Source organism: Mytilus edulis, unplaced genomic scaffold (assembly GCF_963676685.1).
Source record: "Mytilus edulis unplaced genomic scaffold, xbMytEdul2.2 SCAFFOLD_958, whole genome shotgun sequence".
In the NCBI taxonomy this organism is placed as follows: Eukaryota; Metazoa; Mollusca; class Bivalvia; order Mytilida; family Mytilidae; genus Mytilus; species Mytilus edulis.
Genome location: NW_027269049.1, coordinates 15,274 through 26,308, shown reverse-complemented (window position 1 = coordinate 26,308; position 11,035 = coordinate 15,274). Strand labels below are relative to the sequence as shown.

Below are 11,035 nucleotides of genomic sequence, written 5' to 3'. Positions count from 1 at the left end.
TTTAAATCATAATTTTTTACTTTGAGAAAATATGTTATCTATGCTTTTTATATGATATTTTGCTCTTCTTGATGAAAAGCTCATAGTTCTGTGATAATTTGTGATATACTTATAACTGTGATTCTCTCTTATATAAGTGTGTTGGTGTGAGTGTGATACAAATAATTTCAATTTCTAGTTTTTATAACATTGTGAATTATTTTTATGTAATTTTTCATCTATATTTTAAAAAGTTTTAGGTAGTTTTAGACCATGTATATAGCTAACAATGTAAACATGCGAAGAATAAAAGAAGAAGAAGAAGGATGGGGGTTTACTCTTTTTATTATCATTCTTTTAAAATTATGAATTCAAAATGTTAAAATTTAACAACAAAAGGAACAATTTGGGTAAGAGTCTTTCTTATAACAGAAGTTTTGGAATTGGTAAATTTAATGTTAAAATTATTTTCAAAGTAGTTTTATTTATTGGCTTACTATTTTATTTTTTTTGGGTGGTGGTGAAGGCAAATTGATTATCTCTCTTCTTTAAAAAGAATTGTATGTCACTTCTTAGTGAAGTGTGTGACAATGATTTAAAGAATATATGAAATGCCCCAAAAAGGGCATCAATGGGAAATCTATAAACTTTTTAAAAATCTGTGTATAGCAATGTTAAAACCTGTATTATATTCAATGATCTAAACAAATGCCGAATTAATTTCATTCTATGGGGAAACTTTTGAAAATTGAGCTTTTTGGTTATGGCAATTGGGCTTTACAGTTTCAAGATATAACAGCATTTTTGTTGAGGTATGCTAGTGATATATTTTTGATATCTGCAACAAAAGATGGTTTACAGGAAAATACATTGTCAATTTGCACAGAAAAATGAGGTTTATCTGTCATTACAAAGAAAACATAAATGTTACATTTGGGAAGGGTTGAATTGTATGACCTATTAATTCACTGGTTTATGACAGTCAAACAATTGATGTTTTGGGAATAAAATATTCTTTAGGTGTATTATCAAATTATAATAGTAAATTGCTTAATGTACATATATATTTTACAGAACAAGGTAGAGGAGTTCAGTATGGAGAGAACTACTTTATCCCTATGTTTCAATAAATTTACAGTGATAAGTGTGTTTGATACTTGATGTTAGTTAGTAGCATACGAATGTATAGGTGTGAGATATGTGGATTTAACATTTTTCCTATGATAGAAAAAGTTGATTTGGACTGCTGTGAATAGTTATTGATTCACAAGAGAACAACCAGAAATGTGAATGAGGTGAATTTCCACTTCAATATAAGTGTAATTTTCCAATATTTTTTTTGTGGATGACAACTGTATATTAAAGGTGTTGTTAAGAACTAACTGAACTTGTGTTTAATTGTTCAAAATGTACGAGTTGGGCAACATATATAAAATGATTGTTACATAATCTTATTTCGAATTATTATTGGGATAATCAGTAGTTGTTGAATTTAGACAGCTCAAATTTATCTTTAATAAGACAGTGTCTTGTTGATTAAGCTAAGCAAGAATTAACCTTTTTTTTATAAGACTGTTCTGCAAAGTGTAAAATATTCTATAAGTATGTCACATAATGTGGTATAAAATGTAGTTTTTCAATTGTATCTTAAGAAATTAATTCCTATACTTTGGGTTGTTTAAATAAGTCAGTACTATAAGAAATGAAAGAAATCATATTTTTTAATGATTTAAAGGTGATAGAAGATGAGTTTCATTTCATTCTACAATGTAGCAAATATACCTTTTTTTGCCTAAAATATATATAAAATAATGTTACTGGTCTATGCCATGAACTATTTAATAAAAAAATTTGAATTTGAATGTTAAAGATTGCATAATTGTTGTTATAAATCTATGCAAGAATTTGACTGTTAAACGCAACCAGTAAAAATATTATTTAAATTTGTTTTGCTGTTGTTTTCTTTCTGCTTGATAGAGAGAACAAAATCTACATCACATCAGATTTTGAAATTTCAGCAAAAATTGTTGAAAAAGTATGGACCAACAGGCGGTATGGGCTTTGCTCATTGTTGAAGGCCGTACAGTGACCTATAGTTGTTAATGTCTGTGTCATTTGGTTTATTGTGGAGAGTTGTCTCATTGGCAATCAAACCACATCTTCTTTTTTTTTATATTGAAGCTACTCCTTTACAATTCAATTCTTAAAATCTCACATTCAATACATGTGCAACTCTCCTTACAGTACATACAACATTCATGATCAATCATGTCTCCTTTCTCAAAACCAAACTGACTTAACATACAGGAACGTAAACATGTATCATCATTACAGTATTGCACAATATCATTTTTAATTTCTGGTACATTATTTGATATGTCCCTTTTACAATAAAATAATATTGACCTAGCTGGTCTGCCATCCCTACCAGCACGTCCTATTTCTTGAACAAAATCAGATAAATTTCTGGGAGGCTTTGTATGAATGACACAATCAATAGATGGGGAGTTGAAACCCATACCAATGACAGATGTACAAAATACTAATCTGATTCTTGGAACCTTTTTACCTAAATCTGTTAAAATAGTGGCTTTGACTTTTTCGTCTTGTCCACTACACAAAGCACCATACAAACAGTTGTGTAAATTAGAATTTCTAAAAATAAATCTACAATACGCAATTGCACTGCCCATGTATTGAATAGGAATATATACAAGTGTAACAGGAATTTTTTTTTTCTTAACACATAAATCATCACAGAGAGGCTTATATATATTTTCAAACATTTAAAAAACATCATTTGATGAACCCTTCAGATTTTTTTCAAGATAAATATTGGTTCTGTCAGGACTTTCTTTGACTTTACATGGAGTTTTCATACCTAAGGCTTTCACTATATCTTTCTCTTCTTGAAGAGATACTGTTGCACTTAAACCAAGTCTAACTGCGTCTGGCAGAAAAGCTGCTATGTCATGAATATGCTTAAAAGCAGTACGGAATGATTTTCCCCTGAAAAATATGATTTTTTTTCTTCACTTTATATTAATCAATCATATTGTATACATTATGATACTCCTCAAATAGAACACTTAGTTATGATCTTAATTACAGCCGATTGCATTGAGTGTGTAGGCAAATGTAGTATCCTTGGATTATCTTGCTTGCTAGCTGAACCGTGAAGTCACTATTAGTTTAGGTAAACTATCCTCCTTTTAGGGTAGACTAGTCGACAGATAACCAATCTATCTGTCTGTAGAACTAGGCTACCTAGACAGGAGGGTAGTATACCTTACCTAAAAATGACTCCACGGTTCAGCTAACAAGCAAGCTTACCAAAGATATTACCTTTGCCTTTAAAGAGAATCCAATTATTTACAAATACTTGGTCATGTACAGACAAATCATGTTGATTAACTACAGGTGCATTAAAGATGTGCAACAGACCTGGTTTATATTAAAATGGGTTTTTATTTCTATAACATATCAGATCCCCATTATCTTATCAAACACTTATCATCAATGCGTTTTCATTTGAAATTGGTTTTTTTTTAGCATTGATTCTACCTGGTAGAAATTTATCATATAAATCAATATTTAATCATTAACAAACATATTGAAGAGTAATGTCCACTTACCTTTTGATAAAATATTTCTCCTTCTTAACTTACCAACAGTATCATGTAATGCTTTTAAGATATTCAAGACCGGAATTAAATAAACCATGAAGAAAAGGAAAGACAAGAGAAAAATGTTATTGAGATGCTACTTTATAATGAACACATCCCTGATAACATGTAACTTTTGTCAAATTAACTGTAACTTGTAAGAACAACTTCAATCTTCAATTCAGCAACTGTAAAAGAAACTAATAAAAAATTAAATCAAACAATGAAATAAACACATGTACAAAAATATATGTATATGATGTATAGTGTAATAAATAATACAAGACAAACAAATCAATGCACAAATTTGAGTCTACGTACCATTCATGAACCTTGTGACATTCATCAATTACAACAGCTTTTATTCCAGATTTGAATCTATGCGTGGTAAAGAGAAAGTATAATCATGTAATAAATCCATTATCATATACTATGAAAGAAAGAGAAAGAATAATTCTGATATTGCAAAATGGAAAATACATTATAATATGATAAGAAAATCATAATAAACATTGTAATGATAACATATGTGGATGTCTGGTATTATAACTGTGTACATAAATATACACATTTACATGTTTGAAACTCCAGAGACATTTCAGGACTAGAATATATTGGTATTTTAAGTTACAGATAAATTATTTGACAGACCAATATATGTTTAACCATTTAGGTACTCATAAAACAATTCCAGAATGCCTAATTCAGTGGTTGCGGTTTGTGTATGTGTTACATGTTTGTTTTTTCATTCATTTTTTAAACATAGATTAGGCAGTCAGTTTTCTCATTTGAAATGTTTTACATTGTCATTTCAGGGCCGTTTTATAGCTTATAATGCGGTATGGGCTTTGCTCATTATTGAAAGTCGAAGGGTGACCTATAGTTGTTAATTTGAATTATTTCTGTGTCATTTTGGGATCTTGTGGATAGTTGTCTCATTGACAATCATACCACATCTTCCCTTTTTATATATATATATATATGATATTTCTCAAATTCTTTAATACCTGTCACAGTCTAGCAGTTTTCTTCCCTCCACTGTATTAAAAATAGCCTCAGGGTGTGCAAAAATCAAATTGGTATTGTACATTTCTTCTATAGGGGTACTTGACTGCATATCTACCATTTCGTCTTCTATATCAAGGCCTGTGATAATTCTACCCTGTATGTAACATAAATATAGATTATAACCTGGCATTTTCATATTAGACCCCTAATCAGTCCTACATTGTAGATCATATTATCAGCTCGAGAGCCAACAGGGTTAAGGAAATTCTTCAAATTTAATAAATAAATATATGTACAAATAAGTTTTTCATGGGATACATTTATACTGTATTCAGATGGAAAATTATAGCTAAAAAACTAAGGAAATTGACAACGTCAGTCATAGGTTTAATAGCGATAAACAGATTATCATTGGTCCTTTCAACTCGATTGCTTTTCTCGCTTTCGCTGTACTGTAATTACATTTGATAAAATATGGTGATCTGTCACCTGTGGATCTTGTTATTAAAATTGATATGGTATTTGCGCCTGACAGTACCTCAATATGTATTCATTTTTCTATGATGCCTTTATTGTATTAAGGTACATGTTGTACATATCTGACTGTGCTCAGATACGTTTGCTATACAAAAATCAAATCTAGAGAGATTTAGCACATAAATACTTTATGTTCATTTGAACACAGTGAATTTAGAACATATAATTAGACACTATACGTATATGGTTTTTATACTGAAATCGATAAAAAAATAAAAAAATAATAAAAATATGAAACCCTGGGGTACCATTTTGGGGTATTTCCCTGTGAGCGTAGTCTAGGCGGTAAGCATTGACAATTTAAGGAATTAGAAAGGGAAAATAATTTAATTAATAACATTTGAAAAACATGGTATATAAATTACCAATTTGAAGACATAACAGGTTTAAATTCATAAAAGTTTGACCATTGTTACTACACGTTGTCATGGTTGTGTCATGACGTTGTAAGTAGGCGGGGCTTATAGGTGAGTTTAGGTCATTGACGTATAAAGCTAACGTTTATACGTATAGCTTTATCTGTATAGTAAAATAGCTGATTGCAGTATAAGGTTCCATATACAACTTTTAAGTTTTCTCAATACATGGAATTTATAGATGATGAGTTCTAATGCAATTATTTTGTATCAATGGTTCAGATTGGATAACAGTAATCCTACAATTATGCGTTGCCAGGTAAACTGAATTTACGATAGTAAAACTGCCAATGGACGTCCAAAAAACTTCAATTACATTGATCTCTTAAATATTTCTTTTGAGACCAAAATATAGTCAATGAAACATTGAGGAGAAAAAAATGTAAAAATCCAATTTTAGAACAATTACAAGAATGTGTCTATAGTACATAAATGCCCCAATGGCACTATCATTTTCTATGTTTTGAGCACCGTGAAATTGGCATCCGAACTCTTATTTGGCATTAAAATTAGAAAAATCATATCATACATGTAGCCTGGTGGTGAACATGTGTACTTAGTTTAAGACTCAAGCTTCAGCAATATAAACTACATTGTACCTTGACCAAAACCTTTAACCTGAAGTGACAGATCAATCAAAGGCCAAGCTGTTTACCAATGTTTGGCAGGTTGGGAACAAACCCTCTTTACGGTGATTATACCTGTATAGAGGGGTATTTTTGTTTAGACTGGATTTAAATCAAAATAGGGCGGAATGGCATTCTCTACTTATTTAATATGGCAGTAACCTAGAACAGTTGATGCACCAATTGATGTACTTAATTAAATATGCACATGCCTAGTCCAAATAATTATGAGGTCTTGAAAGGCTATGAAAATTATCATAATTATTTGGACTAGCACATGCCCAGTTTGCTAAATATCTGACTAAATATAAAATCTATTGTTCACCATGATTGAAAGCTGTGATGATCAGGTAAATTTTACTCACTTATGCTTCACTGAACAGAATTTCTATTGTAAGATTTAACATGAAATTTAAAGATCAACAATTCCTTTTGCAGAAAACTGGTTACTCCAATTTTTAGTAATGTACATGTGCATATGTTGATGCATATAATGCTAGAGATTATAGCCAATATAATTAGAAAATGCCATTCTGCACTAATTTGCTTTCAATCCAGTGCAAACAAAAATACCCCTCTATAGAGCGATTACAATGTATTTTATCCCTCTGAAGAAGGATTATCCCTTTATACAGGTATAATCACCTTACAGGGGGTTTGTTCCCAACCTGTTTAGTACAATATACTTTCTTGTTTTTCGTTTACAAAATCTACTACTGGGTACTATCTAATGATCATAGACACGCTTTTGTCCAAGTTTGATACAAATCTAGGATAGTTTAAGAAAGTTATTTAAATTTAAAAACTGAGTAAAAATATGTACGTTCAAAGGTTATTACTTTCCTATATGTGGGATTTTACTTTTTTCGTAATGTCAGAGTGATTAAATGTTTTTGAATTGTTAACTACAATTTACGGTCACCTTCACGTTTAAGATACAAGTTTTGAGTGGTGTTTCTCTCAAACGCTGATACTGTTCCACCTGGATTGATGTAAGTGGAGAAATCACAATAACAGTGCCGCTAAGCATAAGTGGTGCAATTTCATAAATCAAACTTTTCCCATAACCAGTGGGTAAAATTCCAATTATTTCTTTCTTTCCCTTCTGTAACATATCTAATATTTCCTTTTTCTTTTCTTTTAAATTAAAACTTTCTTTGTTAAGTACACGAAGGTACGATTTGTAGTCGGCCATCTTTATGAACTAGACTTTATGTAATCATGAGCGTTGTAAATCGGTTTGGAGACAAATTCCACACAACGTGTGGCAGAGGTCATATTTAGTGTAGTGATACGAAGTAAGTACGGAACGGATGTGAGCTCTGCGCCGGAGATTGAAGAACTATATCATTTTTATAACAGACTGAATGATTCAAAAATTGTGAAATTTAAAAATGTACATAATGAGGATAAGAAAACATTAGTATTATAAACCAGATTGGATCTACACAAAATTCCAATGTGTCAGAGACCAATCATAAGGTTGTGCAGTACATGACATCTGACTGTGTATAGACAGAATTAAAATTAGTTCACAGCATGACATCAATCAACACAGATACTGTCATCATTTCAACTCCCAGCAGGAAGTCACCTGATACCAATGAACTGTTGTTAGATGTTAATACTTTATCTCCAATTACCATCAATCATCATGAAAGTATTAATCTACAGGAAGAAATATTTGAACTAAAGAAAACAGTTTGCCATCTAATGAATTTGATAAACAATAAACCCATTGTAACTGACAAAGGGACACAAGTTACTACTTGTGATGCTTCTACACAAACTGATGATTTCCAAATAATGGTAACTACAAAACCTGAAACTAATAGCATTGGAACTCAAATTCATCCTGATTTAAAGGACAGTGCCATGCAAACAACCCCTCCTGAGGTGCATTAAAAGAATGTTGAAAGGTGTATACAGTCAACTCCTGATGTTAATAATATCTCTAAATCCTACTCTCAGGAAAACAAGGGCAAAAGACTTGGGACTGGATCCCAACAACAGAAAATTAGTAGAAATTATAATAACAACAACATTCTTGTGATAGGAAGTTCCCTTCTGAAAAGCATAAATACAAAAGACATGATTTACACCCGTGTATCAACAAACAGAGGTGCCAAGATTATTGATATTATCAATAGTGTTAAAGATAAAAAAAAAATAGAAGATCTCAAAATTTCAAAAGCATCTTTCTATTACAAGTTTTCAAACACCAGTACTACATTATCTAGAAGTAGGACACACTTCCTAAAGTAAGATAGTCTGTCTCTTTTCCGGTTAGAAGCCGATGCTTTTAGAAAGTTTATTGCTATAGCAAGCTTTAGCAAACTTTCCAAAAACAGATCAAGCTCTCATCAGCGAGGAGTTAAAGAAGGTAAACGGAGTAGACAAGTTGTTTACACCACATGATGATATAAGTAAAAATTTTACACTTGTTATTCCCAGCAAACTTAACATCGGACCTAGTCATGCAAAGAAACTAGCAGAAAGTCCGAAGAAAATGTTAGAACAAGCACTAATTATACCCTCCAATGGCACTGTACCAATTGGTTAGTGTACTCTTAAAAGATGTTACAAGTATTGTTCACGCATATGATTTCATAAATGAACTTTTCCTGTACTGACCAACACATTTCGCGGGGCTTTAGAGAGTTTTTCTACCCGTTAAATTGTATAATTCCCCGCACAGCTGATATCATGCCGAATCTCGAAAGATACCAACTATGTCTTAACTCTAAGGAAAAATAAAACTTGTAAGGCCTTATTTACCAGCTCTTCGAGACTATGTTTGAGGTTACCGTTTTATTTTAATAAGCAACCTAAGAATTTATATTCAGTAACATTCTGGATTATGTTATCTTAAGTTTTATAAAAGGGGGATTTCCTACTGTGTTGTTGGATAACCATAGTTTTTTTGTCTTTTTAATATTTAAGATTGGTTGCCAATCATCACAAACATTGTTAAGTTTATCAAGACTATTTTGTAGTCCTTCCTTACTTTCGGACATAATTAGAACGTCATCTGCAAAAGAAATTAACGAAGAAGAGAGTGTAGCTGTTGAATATGTTAACGACGACAAAACAACAGAAACAACAATGAAAGTTGTCAGGCGTAAATATGTCAATAAATCTAATACAGTCGTATCAACGTAGAGAAAGTAATATCAATCATTTGTTTGCTAGAAAATCTAATGACATTTCTTCCACTATTAATTTTCAGAAATATTCGCAAAACCCAAACCTTCTTTAAAACGACAAAGGAAGAGACGATTCGAACGACCTCCACAGTTGGAGACAGAAATTTATCAACCACGAGGAGACAAACAGTACCTTACACCAATTCATAAGAATTTACCTTAGTGATGTTAGGAACAATACCATACCGGTCAATCGCCAATTGAAAGATAGCTACTACAGAACCTCAATTCAGTGAACCCGAATCTCAAAACGATCTATGACGATTCATCCAATTCTTGCGGAAACAGATACAATTAGTTACCAATACACAATTGTTTAAATTGAAAGATATATATTCATTTTGGTTATTACCTTTTTAACAGGATATCACAAGTAATGTTTATTCATTTGATAATTTTGATGATAAAACATGACATTATAACTTTAGACCAAGGATCCAAGACAATGTGGGTATAGAATTAAGTTAATAGACATGTTGTGAAAGTACAATTTACACGACGTAACGTTATATTTGTTCTCGTACTTTCACTTTCTCATTGGTGACGTCAACTTCCGCCCAGCAATTGTTTATATAGTTTTGAAGAGTGAAGTTGATATACACCTCGAAGAATAAGAAGATTGATATTTGACTTGATATATATTTTATAAAAGGTAAACAGCATACATTTTACACACTGTATTATTTTACTGATCTCCGCATCAGGTTCGAAATATATACTTTGCCCTATTTATAGATCGTAGTTTCCCCTGTTAAATATAACGCGATCGGCAATTCAAACACATTAACGTTGGTTGTTCATTTGTTATTATTTATTCGCGTATTCCTGTGTGAATGAACTGTGTTGTATATTTATTGTGTATTATAATAAAGTATTGTATTTCTACATGTTGTTTGCATAAAAACGTAACTGCCGTATAAAGTTGTGGTAATTGTTTAATGAGACAAATATACTTGTTGTGAAGCCCATGTATGATTTTACCCGCTCGGACCCGTTTCTTCTATAAATACGTAAGTTCACAACAACTGGTGGCAGCGGTGGGATTAATTTAAAATTCGTGTTATTTAAAGATTGCAAAACTGGTCAAAGCAATAGAGAACATCAAAGCACTCACTCTTGAAAGGGATTACATTAAATTGGTAATTACAAATTCGATAGATAGCGTCGAAAAAAATGTTCTCAGTGAAACAAGATCAACATACCTACGACTTCTACAATTAAACGTTGAACTTTGCTTCACCAGTTTTGATCTTTAGGGATGAGTACATTTTGGTATTAAAGAAGTTACTTGACGACATTCGTATTAAAACAGATGTCAATGTTAGGGATGATACCATTATATTTGCTCCAGATTATAAATTTGCAAAAAATTTACTTACTGAAACATATAGCCAGCACAGGCAAGTACACAGTTTTCATTTCAAAATTTTCTATTCTCAATCCTGGTCAATCCAAAACAAATTATCTGATATCCTCATATAAAACAACTGGACTACTTCACATTCTATGGTACATGAAAGACGATAAAAACGAAAAGCATTAGACAAAACTACTTACAATTGAGAAAATTTAAATGACCACAAGGAGGAAGCTCAAAC

General features: G+C 31.4%; 2 protein-coding genes across 2 annotated transcripts; both read right to left on the bottom strand.

The window, feature by feature from the left end:
* Positions 1 to 2,168: 2,168 nt before the first annotated feature.
* Positions 2,169 to 2,672, bottom strand: LOC139509456 (ATP-dependent DNA helicase RecQ-like). Its single transcript, XM_071296160.1, has one exon. It carries the CDS (start codon positions 2,670 to 2,672, stop codon positions 2,169 to 2,171), a length of 504 nt encoding a protein of 167 aa, XP_071152261.1.
* Positions 2,673 to 2,765: 93 nt separating this feature from the next.
* On the bottom strand, positions 2,766 to 7,426 carry LOC139509455 (ATP-dependent DNA helicase Q1-like). The gene is made up of 3 exons (XM_071296159.1): positions 7,148 to 7,426; positions 4,652 to 4,806; positions 2,766 to 2,988 (listed from the first exon to the last, which is right to left on the bottom strand). Exons 1-3 carry the CDS (start codon positions 7,424 to 7,426, stop codon positions 2,766 to 2,768), a joined length of 657 nt encoding a protein of 218 aa, XP_071152260.1.
* Between the last annotated feature and the right edge of the window lie 3,609 nt (positions 7,427 to 11,035).

Excerpts from the sequence above, each read along its gene's own strand:
- LOC139509455 (XM_071296159.1), bottom strand. The coding sequence starts at position 7,426 with ATGGCCGACTACAAATCGTACCTTCGTGTACTTAACAAAGAAAGTTTT. Across the intron at positions 4,807-7,147 it reads TCTTAAACGTGAAGGTGACC|GGTAGAATTATCACAGGCCT; the intron begins GTAAATTGTAGT and ends TGTTACATACAG. Across the intron at positions 2,989-4,651 it reads AAACTGCTAGACTGTGACAG|GGGAAAATCATTCCGTACTG; the intron begins GTATTAAAGAAT and ends CATATTTTTCAG.
- LOC139509456 (XM_071296160.1), bottom strand. The coding sequence starts at position 2,672 with ATGGGCAGTGCAATTGCGTATTGTAGATTTATTTTTAGAAATTCTAAT.